At 57.2% G+C, this 25,491-nt stretch overlaps 3 protein-coding genes across 10 annotated transcripts; 1 reads left to right on the top strand and 2 right to left on the bottom strand.

The window, feature by feature from the left end:
• Positions 1-677: 677 nt before the first annotated feature.
• On the bottom strand, positions 678-5,229 carry BCS1L (BCS1 ubiquinol-cytochrome c reductase complex chaperone). 3 transcript variants are annotated; one of them, XM_021526235.2, is made up of 8 exons: positions 5,190-5,229; positions 4,041-4,417; positions 3,640-3,779; positions 3,353-3,547; positions 3,085-3,148; positions 2,557-2,726; positions 1,990-2,107; positions 678-1,344 (listed from the first exon to the last, which is right to left on the bottom strand). In XM_021526235.2, exons 2-8 carry the CDS (start codon positions 4,358-4,360, stop codon positions 1,092-1,094), a joined length of 1,260 nt encoding a protein of 419 aa, XP_021381910.1. In that variant the 5' UTR covers positions 4,361-4,417; positions 5,190-5,229; the 3' UTR covers positions 678-1,091. The 3 variants fall into 3 exon arrangements, with proteins under 3 accessions (XP_021381910.1, XP_021381911.1, XP_021381909.1); XM_021526236.2 differs by lacking the exon at positions 5,190-5,229 and adding an exon at positions 5,104-5,172; XM_021526234.2 differs by lacking the exon at positions 5,190-5,229 and adding an exon at positions 5,100-5,169.
• A 63-nt stretch (positions 5,230-5,292) lies between these two features.
• On the top strand, positions 5,293-15,276 carry ZNF142 (zinc finger protein 142). Of its 3 annotated transcripts, none has more exons than XM_021526229.3 (9): positions 5,293-5,392; positions 5,802-6,129; positions 6,663-7,286; positions 7,534-7,794; positions 8,240-9,052; positions 9,283-9,460; positions 10,086-13,299; positions 14,192-14,297; positions 14,660-15,276. In XM_021526229.3, the coding sequence occupies exons 2-9, from the start codon at positions 5,847-5,849 to the stop codon at positions 15,157-15,159; spliced, it is 5,979 nt and encodes a 1,992-aa protein (XP_021381904.2). In that variant the 5' UTR covers positions 5,293-5,392; positions 5,802-5,846; the 3' UTR covers positions 15,160-15,276. The 3 variants fall into 3 exon arrangements, with proteins under 3 accessions (XP_021381904.2, XP_021381903.2, XP_021381905.2); XM_021526228.3 differs by having other exon boundaries at positions 7,531-7,794; XM_021526230.3 differs by lacking the exon at positions 5,293-5,392 and having other exon boundaries at positions 5,807-5,933; positions 7,531-7,794.
• Positions 15,277-15,419: 143 nt separating this feature from the next.
• PLCD4 (phospholipase C delta 4) lies at positions 15,420-25,404 on the bottom strand. 4 transcript variants are annotated; one of them, XM_077784978.1, is made up of 16 exons: positions 25,366-25,404; positions 22,299-22,351; positions 21,795-21,953; positions 21,081-21,309; positions 20,728-20,857; positions 20,189-20,420; positions 19,584-19,785; positions 19,180-19,324; positions 18,599-18,751; positions 18,135-18,275; positions 17,619-17,775; positions 17,149-17,265; positions 16,688-16,866; positions 16,429-16,564; positions 16,188-16,337; positions 15,420-16,059 (listed from the first exon to the last, which is right to left on the bottom strand). In XM_077784978.1, exons 2-16 carry the CDS (start codon positions 22,321-22,323, stop codon positions 15,953-15,955), a joined length of 2,262 nt encoding a protein of 753 aa, XP_077641104.1. In that variant the 5' UTR covers positions 22,324-22,351; positions 25,366-25,404; the 3' UTR covers positions 15,420-15,952. The 4 variants fall into 4 exon arrangements, with proteins under 4 accessions (XP_077641104.1, XP_021381897.2, XP_021381898.2 ...); XM_021526222.2 differs by lacking the exon at positions 25,366-25,404 and adding an exon at positions 24,933-25,024 and having other exon boundaries at positions 22,299-22,348; XM_021526223.2 differs by lacking the exon at positions 25,366-25,404 and adding an exon at positions 24,933-24,985.
• Between the last annotated feature and the right edge of the window lie 87 nt (positions 25,405-25,491).

Genomic DNA, 25,491 nt, shown 5'->3' with positions numbered 1-25,491 from the left:
CTGGATCTGAGCAGCCAGCCTCTGCAGGATGGCCAAACAGGGTTTGAGATGCCAACCAGCAGCATCCTGCTCCTTCACTTGCAAAAAAAATTTGTGCAAGTCTGAGGTTGCATTAAAGCAGTGCCTATTTGCACCAAAATCTATCCAGGTTCCATTGACTGTGCCCCTGTGTATTGCCATGTCCTCTTGGCCCCATAGGGCAGAGGCAAGAGGAGAGCTAAGCAGTGACCTACAATTTGGGTTTGACTTGGAATCCACTCCCCCAGCCCAAGCAAGGTAATACAACCCCCAAAACTGACCACATTAACATAGAACTGACTCTGGGGAAACTGATCTTCAGGAAGAAAGAGGGACTGGAAGGGGAGAGCTCTTGGGAAGATCTGCTGTAACTGGCCAAGGCCTTTCATCTGCCCTCATACAGCTCCAGGGCCCCACATCTCCTTTGGTGGGAAGGACAGTCAGGCCATCTAGGAGCAACATCCAAGCAGATCTGTGGCTTGGCATAACTCAGCAGGACCAGCAGCACCAGCCTGGAGCCTGAGGGACAATGAGTTGTCTCTTAGGAGCTGCTTTTTTCAGAAACACTCTGGATTTGCAGTACTGGCCCTAGTCACGAGGGCTGTGGACCAGCAGCTAGAGGGGTAACTAACAGGAAAATGAACCAGAGAGACAAGAGCTGTGTTGTGCACTTCACAGAGGATATTCACAAACCAGTGAGACCACTGTCCTTTAAAAAGACCAGATGCTTTTAGCAGTGTAGAACCCCAGTGTCCTGCCCAAAGGAAATGCCCTTCTGGGGCACCTCCAGGCTGACCCATAAGGAAGGGGATTCAGACCAGGAGCCTTGGTAGTTTACAGCCAACATGAGGCACACACTGGTGAGCAGGGCTGGTGCAGTAGCACCCAAGTCTGGGGAGCAGCAAGACCCAGATTCCCTCCCTTGCTGTGAGGCTGGCAGCTCTGAGTCTCCAAAACCAAGGCATATGTGAACAGAGACCTGGCCTGTGCAGGTGGGCAGCTTCATGGCATCCCCAGGATGGTCAAATCTTTGTCCCAGTCCTCTCAGTGTCACAAGGGAAAGCTGGCCCCTGTCACAGGAGGCTGGAGCTAATGTTTGAAGTGGCTCCTTCAGGGTCCGTCTTGTAAAGCATGAAGTGGCCTTGCACCTGGGCAGCGCTGATCTCTTTGGAGACTGCCAGCGCCTGCTCCGCGAAGCGCTGGGCTGCAGCCGGGGGCTGCTCGGGGTAGAAGCGCTGGAACATGCGGGTGAGCTGCCAGTGGGAGCAATGGCCCACGTACTGCTTCAGATCCACACGGCCAGGGCGCACCAGAGCTGGGTCCAGCCTGTCAGGAGACAAAGGGTGGGGCTGCAAAACCCGATCAAAGCATCTGTTCAGGGTGTCCTGCAGGAAGCCCCTGTCCTTTCTGCAAAGTACCATGCACTGTGAGATGGTAAGAGGGCAAACAGGTTCATCCCTGGGGAGACTGAGGGGACAAATCAACCCAAAAAAAAAGGAGAGAGCTGGGGAAGGACTGACTCCAAAGGAGGACAAGAATGTCCTGGGAAACAGCTCTGCCCATCTCTGTCCCATAAGCAACTTCCAAAGAAACCCCTAGGCCAGCTCGGTCTGGAGTGAATCAAGCCTGCCACAGCACAGCAGCTGTCCAGGCACTGTGAGCCCAGGCTGCATGTGGGGCTAGCGCTTCACTCACAGCATGGACACAACCCCAAAACTTGCAGCTCCCCATGGGCAGGAAGGTGGTACCACTCCTGAAGGATACAACCATGTTCTGAACAGCAAGTAGGCATCTGAGGCTCCAGCAAAAGGGATCCTGATCAACAATCAAAGGATTTGCATCCCAAGGGAGGATGTAGGAAATCTGAATTCCCAGTCTTCATGCTGGAGGACTGAATAAATAAAGCCCAGCAAAAGGGAGCAAGATTTTCCTGTGTTACCCACCCCGCTCCCTCCGAGCAGCAGCTCTGACCTGTCCACGTAGTTGGTGGTCATGAAGACAATCCTGGCTTCTGTGGAGGCCACACCGTCCAGCGCATTGAGGAGACCACTGAAGGTCAGGCGCCCCATGCCTTGGTACACAGCCGGGTCTGGGAACAGAGGTGTCGGAGATTGCAGCTGTTGGCCACTAACCCTGCACAGGCTTGTGGGCCACCTACCTATCACCTGAGGCTTATGCCAAGCTCCCCACTCACTCCTTGCTTGGAGGCTGACCCTCTGCCTGGCTGGCAGCACATTCACCTCCCCTGCCCACACACACCCATGGGAACACAGAGAATGAGAAGAAAAGCCACCTTCTTCATCATCCTGAAAGTAGCTGGGCAGGAGAAGGACCTTTGCCTGAGGATAAAGGATCCAAATTCCCTTTTACAGCCTAGCCAAAACTGGGTAAATTCCAGTTTGGGCCCTGAGGCCTGAGAGATTCCCCCACTCCTGGTCTCTGCTGGTGCAGTTGAGCAGCCCAGAGTCCAAACATTTTCCAGGTATAACCACGGAACCTCCCTCCTGCTGCTGGCCCAGGAACAGGGGCAATGCTCACTCTCAGCAGCAAGGTCCCGGCTGACGAAGGCAGCATCCACATCCTCCAGCAGGATGATGCTCTGCTGCGGTGCTACACTCAGGAGGTGATTGAGCCGGTCATCAGAGAGGCTGTGGTCACTGAGGCTCAACAGGCAGATACTGTACTCCAGTTCCCCAGCCAGGGCTGTGCTGGAAAGGACACAAAACACATGGATGAATCACAGTGGGAAAGCCCGCAATCAAGGAAAAATCAGATTTCTCCCCTTAGCAGTAAGGGAGAGGGCAGAGGGGTCCTTTCCCAGCAAGCATCAGGGGCAGGCAGAAGCCCCTGTTTAGCCCACCCATACATACCAGGCAGCACTGTACAAAGCAAGGGCACAAAGGGCTTGTCACCCTGACCTGTCACAGTACCAGCAGTGCAAATGCTTACAATAGGCACCACACGTAAGGCACAGCCCAGCCCACTCCTGTATTCCAAACCCAAACTCATCCACACCCTCTCATCCAAGACTGCTGTGGCCCAGACCAGGGAGCTGACAATACTCACATGAAGCTGCTTTTCCCACATCCAGGAGGACCATAAAGCAAGTAGCCTCTTCGGTAGGGGATCCCTAAAAAGACAGTGTTCTTTTAGGATAACCACCTGGATGGCTCTGTGCTTCCTCCCTCCTGTAGTGCTGTGCTGACCACCCAAAGAGGATACACCTGGGGAAGGTAAGCAGCAGGGAAAAATATCTCCACAGCCAATTCCAGAAAGGACCATGAGCATCCTGCCCACCCCACCCCATACAGAGCACACCACATCAGAGCCTTGCCTCTTTCACTGTACCACTTGGGGTTGCTGATGAATTCCTTCACATCCTGAACCAGCCTCTCTGACACGCCTTCCTCCAGCACCACGGAGCTGAGGGGCCGCCGCCGGCGGGGGAAGCCAAACTGACGCCACTCTGCTCCCACGGCCGTGTACATGATTGTCTTCCCCTCCTGCTGCTGCAGCGCCAGCTCCCGGGCTGCAGAGAGGCAGAGGGGACAGCTGTCAGGGAAGAGGACTTCCAGGGAGAAGGTTGTTCCCAGCAGGACCCCACACAGTTGCCCTACAGACCTTCCTGAAGGATATTGAAGAAGATCTCCCGGTCAGTGCCCAGTGCAGTGAAGGTGACAGACTCCCAGGGGGTCCCTGTGTTCAGGTCAAGCATCTGCGTCTCCCGGCTGCGCTCGATGCGAATCCACTTCCTGCGGTACCTGGGGCAGGAAGACAGGTGGGTGTACAGTGATCCAGCACCACTCAGCTGTGCCTCACCTGGTTCATGCCTCAAGAATACATCTCATGTAAGGAAATAATTTCACACTGCTGAATACAGGCTGCTCTTGCTACTCATCATCTTCCGCCCTATCCCAGACCCAGAGAGGAAGCAGGGCCCTCTCCAGTGTCTCTAGAGGCCCCCCCCAGTTTGCAAAAGGGAGGATCAATCCCCCAAACTGCTTTCCCCTACCCTCCCTTACCAGATGAAATGATTCCCGAGGCTGGGGATAAAGTCGAACTTGGTGCTGACACGCCCACTCTCGTGCTGCAGGTATGATGTCTCAACACTGAGGTGCTGCGTATGCTTGGCATGGTGGGAGACCCAGTTCAGCAGCCATTGGTAGCTCTTATCCTTGCTGGGCACCTCCAAGGTGATCATATAGTGGCGCCTGAAAGCCACCAGCCCAAACTGGGCCCCCTTACGGGCTGCTGCCAGGACTGTGCCCACCCCGACGAGGCCAAACCCAGCCCCGAAATATGGGTTGTCCTTCAGTGCTAAGACAAAGTCAGAAAAGGGCATTGTGGGAGGTTAGGCAGCTCCTTTCCACAGCATTGTTTCTGCACTCCGGCAACAAACCTGTGAGGAAAGACTGAATGGTAGCAAGGAACAAAACAGATCACACACAGTTCCCTGTCCTTTATCATGGCCAGGCCTCAAGGTGAAGGGCTGCCTGGCACGTTTGGATTTCGCACATCTGTGCTTATTACCAAGTGTTCCTGCTGACTGCAGGAATCTTCTCCCTCTCTGCAGACCACTGAGTGAGCCAAGCAGGAGGGGGTCAGGAGGCTCTTGAAGAAGCACAGGAGCATCTGTAGCTTCTTCAGTAAAAACAGCAAGGCCAGAGTTTTACAGGGTTTTATTATTTGAACAGCTAGAAATCATGAGCACTGCACTTATTTAAGGTTTATCGTTTGAAAAAGCTGAAACATCCCCAGGCTGAGTCAAGAGCCAGGTCTTTGCTGCCGAGAACGGGCACACGACGGTGGTAGAAGGCACACCTCCATGTCTAGATTATAGCCGCATGCTCCGGGGGCCTGAAGCTTCTCCACCTCCCTCCGCAGGTCTGTCATGTACTGGCATCGAGGGGGAGCCTTCCCCGCCAGACGCACAGCCACGCTCCGCTCTCTCAGGTACACAACCTCACCTCCACTAGAATAAGGCGTGACCTTCCTCCTTACCAGGGCACCCCGTGGGCAGGGTCCCGCAGCCTCCCCCTGCAGGAGCCCCACCCTCCCCCGCAAAAGACCCGTATCCACACCGGCCTTCCCCGCAGCAGACGCCCAGCCCCGGCCACTCCGGAGGATCCCGCGCCGCTCCCCGCCCCGCTCCAGCCGGCGCCGCCGCTCACCTGCCCGCGCCGCTTCCGCTGCCGCCCGCGCCGCTTCCGGCCGCCCCACCGAGCGGCGCCGGCCGGGCCGGGCACCGCGGCTGCGCGCACGCACAAAGGGCGGCGCTCCCGCCGCCCGGCGCCGCCGCCGAGATGTGCCGGGGCAGCGCGGCCCGGGCCGGCGGGGACAGCCCGGGCTGAGGCCGCTTCGGTGACAGCCCTGGGTAAGGGAGAGAGGCTGCGGGCACCCGGGGACGGCTCGGGGTGAGGAGTGGGGGGCTGGGGGTGCCGGGGACAGCCCGGGGTGAAAGGCGGGGGGCCGGGTGGAGCCCGGCCCGGCGGGACTCGTGGGGGCACCTGCTGGCTGGAGGCTGGGCATGGCTCTAAGCGTGGGCTCGGGGGCCGGCCCAGCTGGACACAGGGAACAAGCCCTGGGTGTTAGGCTCGGAGAGAACGTATAGCTGTCCTTGCACTCTTGTTTACCCCGTGACAGAGGGCTTGCCAGCAGCCTGCCTGAGGCATAGCAGAAAGGAGCCAACATTGAAATACCCTGCCTCTAGACTGGCTGCTCCCCAAAATCCTCTTGGGCTCTGGGATGTCCTTCATTTAAAGTGCTTTCTTCTTCTGTTTCAGATTGAGAGGTCATCCAGCCCAGCGTCAAGGCAGTGCCCAGTGGCAATGAGCGCGGCAGTGACTGTATCAGAGGGTGCCAGCAGGGAGATGGAGACCCTGTGTTCGGAGCTGCTCCTGCCCACACCGGGAGAGGTGGGAGCCATGGGAAGCCCTGGTGTGGCCAGCACTGGTCTGGCTGGGACACCCCCGCTGGCTGCCAGCCAGGACTTGCTGCTGGCAGAGGCATCGATGCCTGGGGAAGGGGCACACGCTGAAGGAAGCAATGTGGAAATATTCATCGAGACAGTGGCTGGCAATGTGACACTGACCAGCACGGCCAGTGCCACAGGTATGGGGAGCGCGGACTGGACCCCACTGCAGTCGGCAGAGCTAGACAAGTCTGGCCAGGGTCCCTATCCCAGGTGCCCTCAGATCTCTGACCCTGCATTGTATGTCTGGTGCTATCATTGAGCACAGACCTGGCACCAGCTGGGTGTATGGATGGGGAGAGTGTGGGAGTTGCATGCTGCATGAGGGGGTTGCTCCAGGCTGTCAGCAGGGACCAGGCAGAGATCTCCACCTAAACTACTACCCGCTAGCATGCTTCCCATGTGGGTCCAGTGTGGGCACTGGACATCCTAACGGGAATGGGGCCAGGCCAGTCTCTCATCTCTGCATGCTTCAAAGTGCAGAGGGACAGAACTGGTTATCATGGCCACCTGAATAGTGGTATTTCCCCTCTTATAGGGGATGTGGTTCCCAAAATGTAATTTGTGGCAAGAGGGATTTATTCTCCTTGTCCGGAGCTGGAACTGAACCACCAGTCCCAAGCTCTGGGTCTGGAAAATGCTCCTTCTTACGCTCATCCCTTGCTCTTTGCAGAGGTTCTGGTCAAAGTGGTGGAGCTGTACTTCTGTGAGAGGTGTGGCCACAGCTTCTCAGAGGCCTCCCTGCTGTCCCAGCACCAGTGCCTGCTGCTGCCCCCACAAGAGCACCTGGAACTCCCAGGGGCACTCTTGGCTTCTGCCAGCGAGGGCCAGAGTGATCCCAGGAGCTCGGAGCTGCCCGGAGCCAGCACACAGGAGGGCTCTGCTCCCGAGTGCCTGCTATGCCCTGTCTGCCAGGAGGCATTTTTGCAGCCTGGCCAACTCAAGGAGCACTTCAAGACCCACCGTGCCCCGTCGGGAGCCCTGCCCTGTCCCGAGAGGGGCTGCCACTTCACCACAGAGGACCGCAAGCAACTGCGCAGTCACCTGCGCCACCTGCACGGGGCCTCCCCGGTGTCCTGCGCCTGCCGGGCCTGCCCGCTGCTCTTCCCCAGCCGCCAGGCCATGGAGCAGCACCACCGGACACACCTCCCCTTCCACTGCAGCCACTGCGACTTCATCACAGCCAACGCCAAGCTCTTCTGGCAGCACAGGAAGGGTCACACCACAGAGTCCCGTTCTGAGATGCCCACAACAGGCGACCCCCACAGCCTTGACCAGTGCTGCATCTTGCCATCAGGTATGGCTGGGTGAGGGATTGGGGCCTGTGGGTGCTGTAGAGGCTGGCTGTGTCTGTGCATCCCAGTTACAACTGGAGGAGGGGGGGTGAAGCTGGAGGGCAGGGAACCCTGCGTTTGTGCCTCCTTACAGCACAGTTTGTGCCCTCCATCTCGGCCAGGTGTTTTTTCTGTATGTGTGTTAGTGTATGAGGGTGGTTTTCTCTTGCATGGAGCATGATGATCTCTTGTCTTTCCCCACTGAAGCAGCATCAGAAGGGCAGGAGGAACCAGGTGATTGCCACCCTGACTGGAAAGCCAGTACAGCAGAAGCCAGGCCAGCAAAGCCTGCAGGTACTGTGGACAGCTCCTTGAAGGGACAGAAAGCATCAGCTGGAGAAGAGGACTCAGACGGCAGTGGGGAGGAGTCACCAGAGGAGGATGGTGAGAGCCTCTGTGAAGCCGAGGCCAAAGAGGATGGGAAGGCAGCTCCTAAAAAAGTTGGAGTGCAACAGGCACAGCACTTCAAAGGTAGGATGCAGGGCCTTACCAGGAGCAGCTCAGGCTTTGTGAACAAGCACTACATCTTAAGGGCTGGCAGGGAAATGTGGCCCAGGTTGGTGGGTGACCTCACATTTCCTGCATGTACCAGTGCACTTGTTCCCCCAACCTCTGCCCAAGCAAATATGTCTCTTCCTGTTACGCATCCTGCCAGGTTTAGGCAAAGGTCTTACCTGGGTTTGGGGACCAGGGGCAGGCCTGATGTAGGCTGTGCTTTGCCAGTGCTGAGTTGGAAAGAACTCATCTGAAGTGTGTTGGTGGCTTGGGGTGGGGACAGTCTCTCTGAGTAGAGGATGGCTGTGTGACTACCCATGTGTATAAATCCTCATCCTTGCACAACTAGATCAGGGACAGAACATCTGCCTGTGCTCTCCATCTTTTCCCTATTAACTGCTCCCCCTCCTTTTTCCCCCAGGGGATGTTGCAGAAGGCTCTGAGTACGTCTACAAAACCCACATGTGCCCTGAATGCAAGCGGTGCTTCAAAAAGCGGACCCACCTGGTAGAGCACCTTCACCTGCACTTCCCTGACCCCAGTCTGCAGTGCCCCAACTGCCACAAGTACTTCACCAGCAAAAGCAAGCTGAAAATCCACATGATGCGGGAGACAGGCGAGAAGGCTCATCGCTGCCCACTCTGCCACTACAGCTCAGTGGAGAAGAATGCTCTCAACCGCCACATGGCCAGCATGCATGAGGACATCTCCAACTTCTACTCCGATGTTTACTCCTGCCCTGTCTGTGAGGAGAAGTTTCGGCTCAGCCAGGCCCTCAAGGAGCACTTGAAGACTCACAAAACTGAGCCCAAGAGGCTGAGCTGTTTCCACGGGGACTGCAACTACTGTGCAGAGGACCGTAAGGAGTTTGTCCGTCACCTCAAGGATGCTCATGGCATCAAGGCAGTGGAGTGCAAGTACCATGCCTGCTCGCTGCTCTTCGGCACGGCTGAGGCCATGGAGGCTCACCGGAAAACCCACTACGCCTTCCACTGCCAGCAGTGTGACTTCATCTGCTCCAACAAGCATGTTTTCCGCAAGCACAAGAAGCAAGGCCACCCGGGCAGCGAGCAGCTTCAGTGCAGCTTCTGCCCCTATGCCACTTTCAACCCTGTGGAGTTTCATGACCATGTGGGCAAGATGCACGCCAACGAGAAGATCCACAAGTGCACCGAGTGTGCCTTCGCCACAGCGCACAAGCGGGTGCTCATCCGGCACATGTTGTTGCACACTGGTGGGTGTCCCCTGTAGCAGTCCCAAAAGCTGAGCTGGGATGGGGAAGGTGTCTTGTCCTGCCTCTGGGTGGGCAGGGAGGGCTGGGTCAGAGCTCCTAGGTCCCACCACCAGCTTTGCCAGCCCAGGATCACTTGGCTGAAGTTGTTGCATTCTCCCTGCTGAGCTGGTTTCCCTGCCATGTTGCTTTATCTGGCTGTGATGCTGAAGGCATTTGTGTCTTGCATGTAGGAGAGAAACCTCACAAGTGTGAGCTCTGCGACTTCACGTGCCGGGATGTGAGCTACCTGTCCAAGCACATGCTGACCCACTCCAATGACAAGAACTTCATGTGCACAGAGTGCGGGTACATCACCAAGTGGAAGCACTACCTGAATGTCCACATGCGCAAGCACACTGGAGATCTTCGGTAAGACCCCCTGCTCCACTGGCTTGACAGCATAGTTAGGGCTCCCCAAATCCTACTTCAGGGGTCTGCTTCTGGCTGCACTGTGTGCCATACTTTCTCACACCTGCTCTGCCCTTTCTGGTACATGAGAAATTTGGGCTTTAAACTTACAGCATGGTACTGTGGAGGCAAACCTATTTTTGGTGTTGCTGTGCTACCAAGGAGGTATATTACCTCCAAGGTGCAATTCTGAGCTTGGGTTCATTGTTCTGCTGATGTTTGTGGGTCCAGGCCATATTCAGGACTGCCAAATTATCACCTCCTTTGGGTCTAGCCTACCTCCAGGGATGCTGGAAGTGCTGTTGGCATGCACATGTGAGAGTGTGTGTGTCTGACACAGCATGCTCAGGGAATCTATCTCCAGTCCTTAGGCTGAGAGCGTAAAGCACCAGCAGTGCCAAGGGCTGCAGCAGGTAGGAATTGCCTTTGGTAAGAGCTGTCTGGATGGCAAAGATCAGATCTGGCAAACCAAACAGTACCCCTTCCCTGTTTGTCTGGGATGGGGAAGGAGAGCTCAGCGTGCCTGATGAAGCTCAGCCTGCCCCAATTCCTCGTGCTGCCTGACCAGTTCTGCTTGTCTCTGCAGGTACCAATGTAACCAGTGTTCATACCGGTGTCACCGTGCTGACCAGCTGAGCAGCCACAAGCTGCGGCACCAGGGTAAAAGTCTGATCTGCGAGGTGTGTGGCTTCGCCTGCAAGCGCAAGTACGAGCTGCAGAAGCACATGCAGGCAAAGCATTCACAGAACTACCAGGTACCTATCTTCCAGTGCCAGTATTGCACCTACCAGACCAAGTACAAGCAGGCGCTGCTGAACCATGAGAACTGCAAGCACACCAAGCAGAAGGAGTTTCGCTGTGCCCTCTGTTCATACTGCACCTTCAGTAACACAAGCCTCTTCTTCCATAAGCGCAAGATTCATGGCTACGTTCCTGGTGACAAGGACTGGCTGGAAAATTACGCCAGCAAGGAGCTGGAGATCAGCTCATCTGAGGCACTCTTTGGCTATGAGGTCAGTGCAGCCCTGCATGTGGATGCCAGTTCCCCCCTCACTGGCAAGGAGCAGTGGATGAAGGAGAAGCCATCCCAGATGGAGTCCCAGGGAGAAGAAAGCTACCAGCAAGTGTTCGTGGTGCCCCTCCTTGAGCAGGATGCCGCTCCACCAGAGAGCAGCAGCGAGGCAGAGAGAGGCGAGGGAGAGCAGAGCTGTCCTATTGTTGGTAATGCCCTGGAAGATGACTGTGTACAAGGAAATGCTGCCACAGGCTCTACTGAGCTCACTGTTTCTGAAGATGTGGCAGAGAGCTGCACCTTGCACTTGGAGGCACTGAATGTCTCATCTGACCCTCTCCTGGAGAACTTGACTGGACAAACCTGTGTGACCCAGCCAGAGAGTGTGGAAATGCTGTCCTGCAAGGAGCCTCCCGGAGCCTATGAGTTGCTGGGCTCCCAGGATGGCCTTGGCTTGGAGGACAGTGGCAATACACTTGAAGACATCCCAGACTTTGAGGAAGAGGTAGATGTACAGGAAGACAAGGTGGTGAAAGGCAGTATAGCAGCAGGAGACAACCAGGGAAAAGACAGCCTAAAGCAGGACATGGGCCACCTTGAAGGGTCATGCTCAGACCACCACAAGGTCATGGCAGACACTGAGGAGAGAGAGACCAGCCAAGCCAAGCTGCCAGAGGCCTGGCTCAGCATGCTGAAGACACCTGAACAGGGCCACCTGCCTGTCCCAGAGGATGTGCCCACCTCTGGTGACAATGCCAGGGGCGGCTCAGAGTCAGAGCTGAAGGCTCTGCGGAAGCAGGACAAAGAGCAGGCAGAGACACTGGTGCTGGAGGGCAGGGTGCAGATGCTGGTGGTGCAGTCGCAGAGCCAGGTCTTTAAGTGTGAGAAGTGTTCATACATCACGCGGAAGGAGAAATCCATGTCCCTGCACTCCAAAGCCAGCTGCCAGAGCCGCCGCACCCCACTCGTGTGCCGTGAGTGTGGTGCCAGCTTTAAGCAGCAGAGGGGACTCAACACCCACCTCCTAAAGAAATGCCCTGTTCTTCTGAAGAGCAAGATCCTCAAACCAACCACTCAGGAGGCACCTGGACTGTGCCAACCTGCTGACCAGCCTGGTGATAATGGTACAGAAACAGCAGAGAGTGAGAAGGGAGGCTCAGAGGAGTCTGGGCATGCTGAGAGCCCTTGGGAAGCTGAACTGCTACCTGATAAAACACAAGCAGCAGGCATTCCTTTGGCTGGGGCACAGACATCAGGCTGTCATGCCTCTGAGAAATCCCTACTGGGTGATTGCACAGAGGTGGCAGAAGAGCCTCCCCAACAAGGGAGTGGGACTGAGCCAGGTGGAGCTGCTGGTGCCTCCCAGCCTGGGAAACCCTCAGAGAAATACCGACTGGAGGGAGGGAAGCTGCACTGCAATGCCTGCTCCTTTGTGTGCTCCCGTGTCACCACCATCACCTCCCACGTGGAGGATGGCTGCCGGAACCTGGAGCAGTTCTGGTGCTCCCAGTGCCCTGAAACCTTCCGCTCCCGGCGGGCCCTCAAGAGTCATTGTGCTGAAAAGCACATCGTGCATCCTGAGGACGAACCCCAAAGGACCGAACTCCCTGAGGGAGACTCACTCAGTGTTGAGAAAGACCAGACCAGTGAGCTCCCACTGGATGCAGCCCCACCAAAAGCCACCCTGCCCAAGAGGAGGCGTTTCTCCTGCCCCACCTGCCCCTTCACCTGCCACCAGGAACGGGCCATGAAGACTCATAAGAAGAGGGGCTGTGTTACCCTGGGTGAGTTTCGCTGCACCTCCTGCCCCTTCACCTCCAAGGTGGCCAAAGCCCTGCGGCTGCACCGCAGGCTGCACCGCAAGCATTACAGCAAGCGGCCACAGCTGCAGTGCCGCCAGTGCGAGTTCACCTGCAAGCAGGCCCGGTGCCTGCGGCAGCACATCCGCATCAAGCACGAGGGGGTGAAGCCACACAAGTGCCGCTACTGCGAGTTCAGCACCACGCGACGCTACCGCCTGGAGGCCCACCAGTCCCTGCACACCGGTGTGGGGCGCATCGCCTGCAGCATCTGCAGCCAGACCTTCGGCACCAATTCCAAGCTGCGCATCCACCGCCTGCGCGTGCATGAGAAGACACCCACCCATTTCTGCCCGCTCTGCGACTACAGCAGCTACCTGCAGAATGACATCACCCGCCACGTCAACAGCTGCCACCACGGCGAGCTCAACTTCGGCTGCTCCCGCTGTGAGGCTCGCTTCAGTTCCGAGACGGCCCTCAAGCAGCACGTCCTGCGACGGCACGAGGAGAAGGTTTCCTACAGCTGCCCACGCTGTGACTTCGTGTGTCACAGCGAGGCCACGCTCAAGTGCCACGTGCAGAAGCAGCACCCACACCTGGAGTGCAGCACCTGCAAGGAGACTTTTGCCACCCGGGAGGCACTGGAGGAACACAAGACGCAGCATTTCAGCCACCGCTGTGAGCTGTGCAGCTTTGCAGCCAAGGAGCGGCAGCAGCTGGTGCGGCATTACATGGAGAGCCATGAGCCGGCTGCCCCCCAGGACAAACCCCTGCACTGCCCTTTCTGTGACTTTGCCTGCCAGCACCAGCTTGTGTTTGATCAGCATATGAAGGGCCATGGGGGCACCCGTGTGTACAAGTGCTCGGACTGTGAGTACACCACCAAGAACAGGCAAAAGATCACGTGGCACATCCGCATCCACACTGGTGAGAAGCCTTACAAGTGCCACCTCTGTAAATATGCCTGCGCTGACCCCTCACGTCTCAAGGTAAGAGCTCTGCTTGGGAATGTATCCTACTCCTTCTACATTGCTTGAGGGGCATCCAGCCACAGGGATTTGGGGAAGAAGTTCCGAAGGGGTGGTTTCATCCTCAGTGTTCAGTGGCTCATACTGAACAGAAATAGGAGTGAAGCAGATAAAAGTCATGTCAGTACAATACATTTCTTCTCTGCTGTTGCAGTTTAAGGGTAAGGGAGACTTTTAACAGAGCAAGAAGGTGGCAGCAGTCTTAAGTTCACTTCTTTTCTTGCTGACATCTCTGGCTTTCTCTGGGTGCAGCCTTGCACCATTCAAAGCAAGTTTGGCTGCTTGCTGGCTTCAGCATACTCTGTGGTGCCAGTTAGACACGGTGCAGGGAAACCTCTAGCTTTCTTGGAAGTAGAGTGTGACCCTGCCCTCATTGCTGTAGGTGATTAGCATCCTGATGCATGGTAAAGGGCTTTTCCTAGAACAGGAAATGTGTGGGTGATGAAGGCATAGGGTAATGGAGGGAGAAATAGTCTGGTTTTGCTAAAAGAAGTATTGACTTTTTTAATGGCCAGGCTGGAGCCTCCTGGGGCCCCCTGGGACAGGCTGTGCAATGTGCTTAGCTCTGTTGGGTTGGCTTTTTTATTTGACTCTGCCTTACATACCAAACTGGGGAGCAAAGCTTGTGCTATCCACAGGCTGGGAAAGAGCACCTCAGCAGTAAAGGAATCTCATCCCGACCCTGGTGCGGATCCCCCTTGCTCATAAACTGGCAAGCAAGCACACAGCCCTCCTTGTCCCATGCAGCTGGAGATGTCAGAACTGTCTTTGAGCATCTCACTGCCACCCCAAAGCCCTGCACATCCCAAGGGCTGGGGACATGGTCTCATCCTGACCTTCTCCTCCTGTTCAGTATCACATGCGGATCCACAAGGAGGAGAGGAAATACCTCTGCCCTGACTGTGGCTACAAATGCAAGTGGGTGAACCAGCTCAAGTACCACATGACAAAGCACACAGGTGAGTGCTGCCCACTAAGGACAAGCTGTCGAGTGCCAGGGAGGGTGTTGGGGCTGCTCCATGCTTCTTTTTCTGCCAGTGGCCCAGCTAGAGACAGAGGAGGACATTTAGGGCATTAGCACATTATCCTAATGTGCTAATGGGGTGGGTGCAGTGCTCTTAGGTGGGAGGGAAGTGTGGGTGCCACAGACCCCGGGTACTATTTTGTGCCTTGGAAATGGGGATTTTGGTGTGCCTGCTAACAAGTTGGGATTAGGGGGAGGTCCCTGGGGGCTTATGCTCTGTTATAGGGATGGAGAGATCCGTGGACTGGAGAGCACGGTGCCCCCATCCCGGTGCCATCCCCTTCCCTGTTGCCACAGGCCTGAAGCCGTACCGCTGTGATGAGTGCGAGTACTGCACCAACCGCGCGGACGCCCTGCGGGTGCACAAGGAGACACGGCACCAGGAGGCTCGTTCCTTCATCTGTGAGCAGTGTGGCAAGGCCTTCAAGACGCGCTTTCTCCTCAAGACTCACCTGAAGAAGCACAGCGAGGAGAAGCCCTACGTGTGCAACGCCTGCGGGCGGGCTTTCCGCTGGGCAGCTGGCCTGCGCCACCACTACCTGACCCACACCAACGAGCACCCCTTCTTCTGCCGCTACTGCCCCTACAAGGCCAAGCAGAAGTTCCAGGTCATCAAACACATCCAGCGGCATCACCCTGAGCACAGGGCTGTTGACCCTAGCCAGGGGGTGGGAAAGGACCCCAGCATACACACCGTCCACCTTCACAGTGTGCAGAGGGAGAGCCAGGCCAAGGAGGCCCCCAGGATGGAGGAGGAAGGAGAGTGCCCTGCAGAGAAGGATGGCACATCACAGTGAGACTGCATCCCAACTGCTTTAAGGCACTGGTGGCACTGACGTGCTGCAGAGATGTATGTGTGTATATACAGGCATATATGTATATGGATTGTAAAATACACAACTGTATAAAAGGAATTGCTCAGTTCCTTTTAATACCGTTTCTTTGTGCTGCTTGGAACTCCTGTGTGAACATTGGGCCAGGTGCCCACAGGGAAGGAGCACAAACCCAAGCTCAGCTCTTGGTCTCTCCCCAGCACTACTGCACCCGGACCCAAAGCTGTTTGTCACTGAACAATTTATTAAGTTGCTTACAGAGAAAGGATGGGGTAAGGGTTAATTTGGGGCTGTAGGGGCCAAGGGATCTGATGAGGCTCTGCAGGGTTAGGGGGCAGTAAGGACCAGCTCTACTCCCAGCCATGCCCAGCCCTGGGGTTTGCTCAGCTCCAGCCTTGCTCCCCTGACTGGGAGGGGACCAGCCCCTGGAGCAGAGCTGGGCCACACACCATCTCTCCTCCTCCCCACAGTCAAGCCCTGACCGTGGGCCAGGGCAGGGTGCCTGTGGAGGATGCAGGGAGCTGCAGTGGCATAGACCCCACACTCATGCATGGGCAGCAGCATCCTGAACCTGGAAAAGGGAGGTCAGTGCTTTTTCCCAGCCCTCGGAAGCTACTGCAAAGGGAATCACAGCAGCAACAATGACAAAGGGATGACAGAAACAGCTCAACAAGAGGGCAAGGTGGTTGGCTCTGTGGCCCCAGCTACTTGGCGCTGGCTCTATGGCTTCCATCTGGGTGCTGCTCACCGCACAAGCTCAGTCCTGCTCAGGGCCAGGTGGCTCAGTGATGCGGATGTGGACAAAGAGCGAAGAGGGTGGGATGCTGGTGCCATCCTTTGAGAGGAGATGGATGTGCCGATATCCTGCAGGAAGGGACAGCAAGGTTCTGGCTAACTGAAATCCCACCCTCCTCTCTAGTACCCAGCTGAGTCCCAGACATGCTTGCAGGGCTATTCTGGGTGCCCAAAACTACTGGGTAGCAGCCACTCACCAGGTTTGATGTTGGCAAATGCTAGGGTGAACTGACCCACAAAGTCATTCCTGGAAGTCTTGTCATAATCCTCCACCACAAAGCGAACGAGGGCCAGCTCGGGTACGTGGAGCTGAAACTGCAGTGTCTCATCCCAGCAGGGGTTAAACCCTGGGAAGAGAGAGCAGGTGCTGAGCGAGTGCAGGACAGCAGGGACTGTGCCTGGGCACAGCAGGGGCCATGGTACCGCTGTGGGTCTCACCATTGTTCTCGATGTACTTGGTCTCCTGGTGCGCCTGGTCCGCAGGCACCCCATAGATCTCCACACGCACCAGTGGGTCAATGATGGCTCCCTCCTTGCTGTTGGCCACTTTGGGCAGCTGCTGCCCACTGATTACCTGCAGGGCCAAATCTGTCTTTTGTGAAGCTACTTGGCTCCAACAGTGTCCCCATCTGTCTGGGACCAGCAGAACCCCAGGACAGTGTTACAGCTTCCCCAGGGTCTCTCTACAGCCCTGTACCTGGATTGTCAGGGTGATGGGGCCAGGGCCTTCCCAGCTTCTGGGGTCACTGGGGTTGAAGAAAGTCTCTTTGTCCCTCATGAAGGGTGGTTTGAGCACATAGCCACAGCGGCCATTCTGGCTGAAGAGCCCATCACACAGGTCCATCTCCATTCCAGCTGTCTGGAAGTTCAAGGCCACTAGAGGGAGGTGGCAAGGAAAAGGGTTCAGAACCACTTGGAGATACCACACTCTGCTTTGAGCTGAAAACCAGCCTGTCCCCATAGCCAGAGAGATGTGGAGTTGCATAGGGGGAATAGGGTGATAATGCTTTAACACCTCCAGGGCACTGCAAGAGCCAGCAACCTGACCTGGCTCCAGATGGGGTTGTAGCTGGCACTAACACAGGTGTTGAGGGTGGCATTTAGCACAGGACTTGGGGCATCTCCCCAGCCCACATCCCTGCTGCACCCTGGCCATACCGATCTGGCACCCCACGTTCCACATCTCCTGGGGACTGTAGTTGGAGGAGTCAGTCCTCATCCCACTGGGGTAGATGCGTGTCAGCTGCCAGGCATTGTGGCGAACAAACTCATTTCCTAGGGAAAGAGCAGGAGGCCCACTTGTGGGGTCATTCTCTGGCCTATACGGTCACCCACATGTACTCTCCATCCATCCATCATGCATCCATCCATCCATCATGCATTTATCTATCTAAACACCAATTCTCATCCCTCTCCCTGCTCAGGCATCCAGATGTCCTGCCTTGTTTTCTAAGCCAATAACCTCATCACCTAGCAGAGCCAAACCCACAGTACAGCCCTACTGGACCCTGTTTCTCCCAGACAGGAAGGGAACACCAGTGTCTGGAGGCTTTGGCTCCCCACGAGGAAGCCATCAGCCCCCTCTACTCTGTCCCAGTCACCTGGTGCCACTGCTCCCCTCATCTCACCTTCATCCCGGATGAGCTTTCTGGCCTTGGCTTCAGAAAGGGAGGAGATCTCAGAGGGCCGGGAATGGCTGCGGGCCTCCTGGAAGCCCCGGAAGGGCACATTCTTGCAGTAGATGACAAAGTCAGACAATGCTTGTGCCAAGGTCTCCTTGTCCTTCTGCAAGGCAGAGCCATGTTGGGTCCCTCCTGATGGGAGCACCATCCACCAGCACTCACCCAGGCCAGGGGCTGTAGAGCCAAGGCAGGTAAGAGCAGCCAAGGGTGTGCTGGTGGGTGGCAGCATCCCTACTATGAGCAGTATTCCTGCCAGGAATAGAGCAAGCAGGGGACCTCCAATGTGTGCCACCACAACAAAGAGAGGGCTGGCATGGCCAGGGGCAGAAAAGGCTGTCCTCTCTGCCTGGTGATGTCTCTGCAGTCTCTGTCTCTCTTCTATGCAGTAAGATGTCACCACAGCTCATAGCTGTGTCCAGGAGCTCAGCTCTCCCAGCTGGTCCGCAGCCTGGTCCCACTTACCTTTGCCCTCCGCCTCTCCTCCTCTGCCTCTGCCCCATTGTCATCATCAGACACCTCAGGCGCCTCATCCCCTGGCCCATCCAGGGTGTCCTCCAGCCGCCCAATCTTCTTCCCCTTCAGCAAGATCTTGTGCTTCAGCTCCTGTGGGGTTGAGGACAGAGAAGCACCTTGAGCTACCCAGTGCCTTGTGCCCTGGGATCCTGCACTGCTGGAGGCCAGCACAACCAGCTCCCGTCAGTACTCAGAAGGGGATGGGGTAGGGGGGATTTTGTCTAAATCTGCAGGGCATGGGTGGGGACAGCCTTGGCACCTCTGTGAACATGAGGACACGGGACCCACCCCCAGTGTCCTCAAATGCTCCAGTGGAGCAGGAGAATGCTGGAACAGGTTGGCCCATTCTCTGAACAGCAGATCCACTCTCAGGCAGGACAGAGATGCCCTGCACAGCTGTGCTCTGCCCATACCTCTGGGGATGGGAGCTGGGTGGGGACATGCCCGTCAATTGTAGTGGTGAGGAGCTGTTCCCCCAGGATGTCCTTGAGTTGCTGGGCCAGGACCTCCTGCTGCTCCATGCTGCAGTGGTTCTCTAGGGACAGGATCACCGGGTAGTCCGAGGTCTGATGAACAACATGCACACCTGGAAATAAGCCTTGGTGGGGCTGGTGAGCTCTCACAAGGGCTTCATCCAGGTGTGATCAGTGCCAGGATGGAGCCCCTTGTGTCTTTCACCTCTGAGACCTTCATACCCCTCCAATCTCCCAGTATCCCCCACATCCCATCTCATCTCTGCACCCCCAACAGTCCATGTCTGCATGAGCCCCCAACTCCTGGCACAGCACAGTGCAGGCTGTAGGTCAGACCCCCAGTGCTATCCCCCTGAAAGTGGCACAGCCACCCTCCTCCCTGCAGTGTGACCAGTCCTGCTGTCCTGCTACATCACCGGGAACCTCAGTACCACTCCCCCTCCAGGGACCCACCACTGCCATATAGCCTCACCCACCAAGGACCACCCACGACCACCAGCACCTGGGGAAGGGTGCTTTACCTTGAAGGCGTACTTCCCCAGGGTGCTCACCACCTCCCGGAAGGGGATCTTGGAGGTGAAGGTGTGGCCATGGTACACCATGGGCTCCCCGTTTGGCCCGTCCCAGCAATCCACCTCCAGGCACCGGCAGCCTCGTTTCAGAGCCCTGGGGGTGGGTTGTCACCCCTGGAACCCTGCGCTCATCCAGGGCACCAGCTCCCTGCCCTCCCTTCTGCCCGTGAGTGTCACCCCTGAGGGACCAAGGGACACCCACCAAGGGTGGGGATGCTGCTGCATGCAGGGCATGGCCAGAGGAGTGCTGGACCGCAAAGGAGCTTCTGGGGTTTACCTTATGGAGCTGCTCAGGACATGGCACTGGGGTGGGAGGGTGTTGGCAGGCATGTGGAAGGGAGCAGTGCCTTTACCTGATGTAGCCCTCGATGCTGCTGTGGCCCCGGATCTGATCCTCTATCAGGTAGGTGTTGTGGGAGGAGGAGATGAAGTAGTGGCAGAGTGGCTGGCTCATGTCCTGCCACAGCCCCTGGTGCTGGGGGTTGAAGATGGAGCCCTCCGGGGAGCAGAGGTACATGAGGAACCCATCAGCACTCAGCACATGGCGGGCCCGGGCTGCAGACACAGGGGGAGGTTCAGCAACAGCCAGGGACATGGAAGAGACAGAATGGGGGCAAACAGGGCTGCTTGGGGCTCCCAGAATCCCTAAACGGATGGCCACAGCTGCTGCCAGAGTCTGGGGAATAGAAAGATGCAGCAGGGCAGTAACTTTGGAAAGGTGGGCAGTGGATCCCAAAGTTGGTGCTTGCACACCATGGGTGGTCAACCTTCTACACCAAAATGGTCCAGGAATGGACCAAATAAAGGAGAACTGCACCCGGATCACACCTTGTGAGTCTTCCTCTTGTGCCCGTTTATACCAGGCTGGGGCTGGGAATGCTTCCGCCATGGGACTGTGAGTTTGTGACCCTTCCTTGCCCCCAAGCAGAGCACAGCTGATGTCTGAGCCCACTCTCACCTGTCTCTGATGGTTCATACTTGTCAATGAGCTCCATGGCCAACTCCTCTGTACCCTCATCCTCCAGCTGCTCCTCCCGCAGGAAGTCCACGAGCTCCAGCAGTGTCAGCTTCTTTCCATCCTCAGAGTATTCCCGGAAGAGGCTCAGCACCTCCTCACGCTGCGTGAGAGCCTTGTAGAAGAGTACAAATTCCTCCCCTTCCAGTGTCCCCGACTCTGACTTGTCAGCATCCTGTTTGCAAGGGAGCTCCCTCAGCATCCAGATGGGGCAAAACAGGGTGTCTTGGCCACTAAAGTGGCTGTGGGAGGATTCTCCCACCTCAAAGAGAGGGCACACAGACTCCACACCAGTGACAATGGCAGGCATTGATCAATGAGGGAACAGATGAATGGGCGGATGGATGGATGGATGGATGGATGGATGGATGGATGGATGGATGGATGAAAGTGACCTCCTTTTGCAAGGAGGTATTGTACAGCTTGTTCCAGCCCCTCCAGACCCTCTCCAATCCCACCAGGCTCTCAGGTGCAGTGCTTACCTGGAAGAGCCGCAGGGCATGGTCCTCATTCATGTCCACGTTCATCATCTTCAGGAGACGCTGCACCTCCTTGAAGTTCATGCGCCCATCCTTATCCTTGTCAGCTTTCTGGAACCAGTCACGAATCCATGTGCAGGAAACCAGGGCAAATGTTAAGGGAAAGGACCTTGGCTATGAGAAAAGGGGCTGGGTAGTATCAGGGGGCATCTTTTCCTTTTCCTGTGCCCTGCACTGCTGCAGATGGTGAGACCTATAACAGCTACACACATGCTGGAGTAAGGCTGAAGATACAGGGCCTGGGGGATGATCAGCAATGGGCATAGGGGACAGAGTGATGCTCTCAGGAAGGATATTGGTCTATCTTCTCCCTTTGGTCCATGGTGGTGGCCACCTCGATGAGCTGACGTAGGCCCTGTACCCAGCACTGTGCCTCCTCTGCCGAGCCAGCAACAAGGTCCAGGTTGCCACGACGTCCGTAGAAGACAATGGTGAAGCAGCGCTCAGGAGGGAACTCCTCAGCCACACTCTGCAGCACCTCCGACTGGTGCCCTTCCCGCACCGTCTCCACATCGCTGATGGAGACTGGGGCAGAGGGAGGGGAGGCCTGTCTGTAGGAGACAAGGACCACAGGGCAAGGGGCACCGCCCACAGACATCTTCCAGTCATTCCTTCTTTCACTCCATCCATCCATCCATCCATCCATCCATCCATCCATCCATCCATCCATCCACTGAGCTAGTTATCTATCCATTAACCACTGAACTATCAAGTCAGCCAGTCATCCATCTGCCCCTCTGTCTGCTTACTTCTGCACTGGAATTCCAGAGGTCCCATTTGTATCAGCTGCAATTCCTACTCAGCCCTTTTGACCCATGGGTCCTGCTGGGGGCAGGATGTTTCATGGAGAGGTGTGGGTGAGAAGAGATTACACATGCATGCAGAGCCTTTTTTCAATCCCCCAGCACCCTTAGCAAGCATGGCCAAAGCATCTCCATACTTTCACATCCCTGTTCACTCTTAAAACCTACTGATGGCCTCATGGCCAACACACAGCAGTTGGTACTCACAGGCAGACTCAGTTTTGCCTGTCCTCTTGGACTGGTACCAGATGGTCATGCAGTCTTCCTGCAGCTTGAAGTAACGCTGCTTCTTCCAGCTCTTGGACTTGACTTTACGCATCAGAGTCCCCTGCTGCATCTGCTCCAGCGTGTCTGTGAGCTGGATGCCTGGGGGCAGCATGGCCTGCATCACTGAGGGTGGGGGTATCCAGGTGCTGCACCCTGGTACTTTGCTTCCTCTCACCTCTGGGGTCACACATGGTCCCTCAATCCGTGAGGGAGGAGGGACAAACCAGAAACACCCTTCACCACAAGAGGTGCACAGGGTAATTCCCCATCAGCCCTTCCCATCCACCCTTGGTGCTTCCAAGCCCAGATCCCAATGGCCATGGTGGGGTAGGTATGCTTCTGAGTGCAGCAAGGTGAGCCCAACCCAGAAGCCAGATTTGCCTCGGCATAAATCCAGATGGCCCAATGCCCTGCCCTGCACCCATCCTCCGCTGGGGCACTCACGGGCGTTGCACAGCAGCGATGCCATAGCTCTGCCTTCTCCACGCTGGCAGCTGCTGGGGAGGGAAGAGAGAAGGTGGCTGGGGGAAGAAAGGTCAGACCCTCATGCTGTGCCAAGGTTCCGCCGAATGGGCTCCAGCCATACCCACGTGTGTGCGAGGTGTGTGTGCCCCTGCCTGCATCTGAGTGCACCTGTGTCTGTCTCCTGCTGGGTCATTGCATTCCTTAAGTGTCGAGTTCACACCGCCATACTCATGCAATATTAATCTGTGTTACCGGGAAGCCGGAGCTCAAAAGGTGTTGGTGGAAAACAGAAAAACTTGCCAGCGCTGACGCCCCACAGCCCAGCGGGTACTAGAGCCCTGCTGCTCCCAGGTAAGAAGCAGCCCCTGAAATGAAGAAAACTGCTCTGGCAGTGCCCAAGAACACCTCCAGCACCTAGGAAACAACCCCAACCAGCAAAGTTGAAAGTAAGGGAGAGGCACAGCTGTGACAGCAAGGAAGAGCAATGACCCTCAGCTCCTACAGCTTCTTCTCCCCAGGGAATACCAGCACCCCAAGCAGTGACTGCACCGGCAGCTGTACAGGGAACACATGGCAGTGAGTGGGACTATAAATACTACTGGACAATGAGGCTTTGATTAGGCTGTTGAGACTTTAATTACGCTGACAAATCACTGGATGTGCCTATCACCCAGGTGCTGGAGCTGGGCCCTGGAGGAGTGGATGCCACAGCTGGTGGGCCGGGTTTTGGGTGCAGGAGGGGACCCAGGGTCCCTGGGAGCAAAGGGCTCTGTGCCAGGGTGCAGGGGTGGCAGCTGTGCCTTAGGTCCCTGACTCAGCACAGGCACCGGTCGTGCAGGCTGGGAATAGCCGGTGCCGTCAGCGTGCAGGCAGCTGCCAAGCCCAACTGCCAGACCCTTGTGGGCTCTCAGGCCAGGCAGCAGCCATCTCCTGTTCCGTGTGGCTCAGCAGGGCAGAACAGCACTGGTCAGGGCTGTGGCCCTGCTCTTGCAAGACACCCCTGTCGTGGAGCAAGCTGTGGCTATTTGGCTGTCTCCAGGGCACATAGGGATCATCTGTCCGCTCCTGTGGACCTCACATGTTGCTGGAGACAGGGAGTAGCTGAGGTGCCATCCCAAATGCCTTCCACTAGTGCCCAGTGCTGGGGCTGTACTTTCCCAACACTGGTCCTTCTTGCAAGGCTCAGACTGCAAGTACTCGCTGCAGTGCCTGTATCCCCCCACATCCAACCCACAGGGCACTGACCCACTTGGCTCAGGAGTGCCCGCACCCAAAAATGGGGGGAAGCCCTGTGCTTCTCTTGTGCCCTTCAGAGTTGGTGCCCTGTTGCTGGCTAGCACAGCTCCAGGAGTGCCCCACACCCACCCCCCACAGTGTGCTGTCATCCTCTGCACCCCATGGCCCTCAGGGAACCAGGGGGAACAACTCCAGTCACCCATCTGCCTGCACCCTCCTGCTTTCCAGCAACACCCAGCCTGGCATAGCCACTACATAGGGCCATAGCTCCAGGTGCTCAGCAGCTCTGCAGCCCCTGTGCTGCAGCAGATGAGGGAGATGGGCATGTCTTAGGGAAGCTGGGGTGGCACCAGAACTGGAGAAGCAGGGAGACATGCTGGACGGGGACAAAGATGGGCTCAGTGCCACCAACAGTTCTGTCCTCTTGGCACCCTGCCATGCATGTGTACAAGGTGGCAGCATGCAAAGGGGCAGCTCGTAGCCCTTGGGCCCATTAACCATACTGAGAGTTTGGAGCTTAATTTTTCCCCCAGTGCCAGCCCTCCCAGGCTCCCAAGTCCCAACCATGGAGCAGCACCTTCCCCACAAATGCAGCAAAGAAGGAATGACCCCTTCCAATCCAAGGAAGCACAAGGGAGCACAAGGAAGAGCATTTGGGTACAAGGACACATCTGTTCTACTCTCTCTTGTTGTGCAAGGGATGCCATGAGCCCCTCACAGTCTGGTCCCATGCAGACACCCTTGCCCCAGTCTGAATTACATTGTTGAGCCAAGCGGGAGGAGAGCCAGGGTTGGAGAAACCCAAGCCGAGAGTTTCCCGCAGGGCAGCTGCCTGCTGCCAGAACAGCCCCAGCTAGCCCAGCACACTCTGAGCCATCGCAGCGTCTCTCCTGGTGGTGACAGGCCCCAGCAGAGCTGGAGGGCCAGGGAGTGTGAGCGGTCCCCAGCCGCTCCAGCGCAGAGTCTCCCGGCAGAATAAAATGCCACCATACAGGTGAGTGTGCCAGAACAGGGACAGATGACCCCCTCACTCCCCTTCAGACACTCCCCACACCTCGCTGCCCCGGTGTGCTTACAAACCGCCCTGGTCTAGAGCTTTGCTCAGCCGGCCGCTGACGGGGGGGCAGAAGGGCTTGGAAGCGAGGCGAGGAACAGACAAGGGGCTCGGGGATGGGGCGGCAAGGAATTTGGGGCTCAGGGGACAAATCACACCTTATGGCAAAGGAGACAAAATCGCCGGCACTTCCGTCCCGCGCCACCCCAGCCGTGCAGCCGCTCCGGGGCACCGCAGCCCGAGAGAGGGGGTCCCAGAACCCGGAGGTCGCAGCCCCGCACCCGCCGTCGCCCCCTCCCCTCCGCAGGACGCCCGGTCCGTACCCGCTCTCCGCTGCCGCTCCGCTGCGCTCTGCTCCGCCGGTGCTCTACCGCCAGCAGCCGCACGGAGCCGGGGCTGCCCGCCCCTCGGCAGCGAGCCCTCCCCCGGCCCCCCGCCCCCGCGGGGCGCCCCCGGCCCCGCACGCCCCGCAGCCGCTGCCTCCCAAGGTCGTTTCGGATTAAGGTCACGCCGCTCCCGAGGCGGAGCGGGGCAGATAAGGAAGGCGGCGGAGGGGCCGGCAGAGGTGGGAGCACCCTGCGGCGCCCCTCGTTTGGGGTCGAGCCCCCATTCTTATCCTCCGGTTGGGTCAGTCTGTCCCCAGACCCGCTTGCACCCGTAGGGATCCAAGCTGGGGCAGCCTTAGGGCAGGCTGAGCTGGGGGCAAAGCGTGAGGGGCAGGGACCAAACTGTCGGGTGGGCGATGCTCTGACAGACCTGGACGCCGGGGGAGTGCGGCAGCGCTTGCAAAGACGCTCCAGAGCCAAGTGCTCTCTCCCTGGCAGGCTCGCTGCCTTCCTGCAAAGCCAAACAGAGCGGCATCCCCTCCACGCTACCTGTCCC

Source organism: Lonchura striata, chromosome 8 (genome assembly GCF_046129695.1).
Source record: "Lonchura striata isolate bLonStr1 chromosome 8, bLonStr1.mat, whole genome shotgun sequence".
NCBI lineage: Eukaryota > Metazoa > Chordata > Aves > Passeriformes > Estrildidae > Lonchura > Lonchura striata.
The sequence above is the reverse complement of the archived record's forward strand: the minus strand, read 5'-3'. Positions and strand labels throughout refer to the sequence as shown.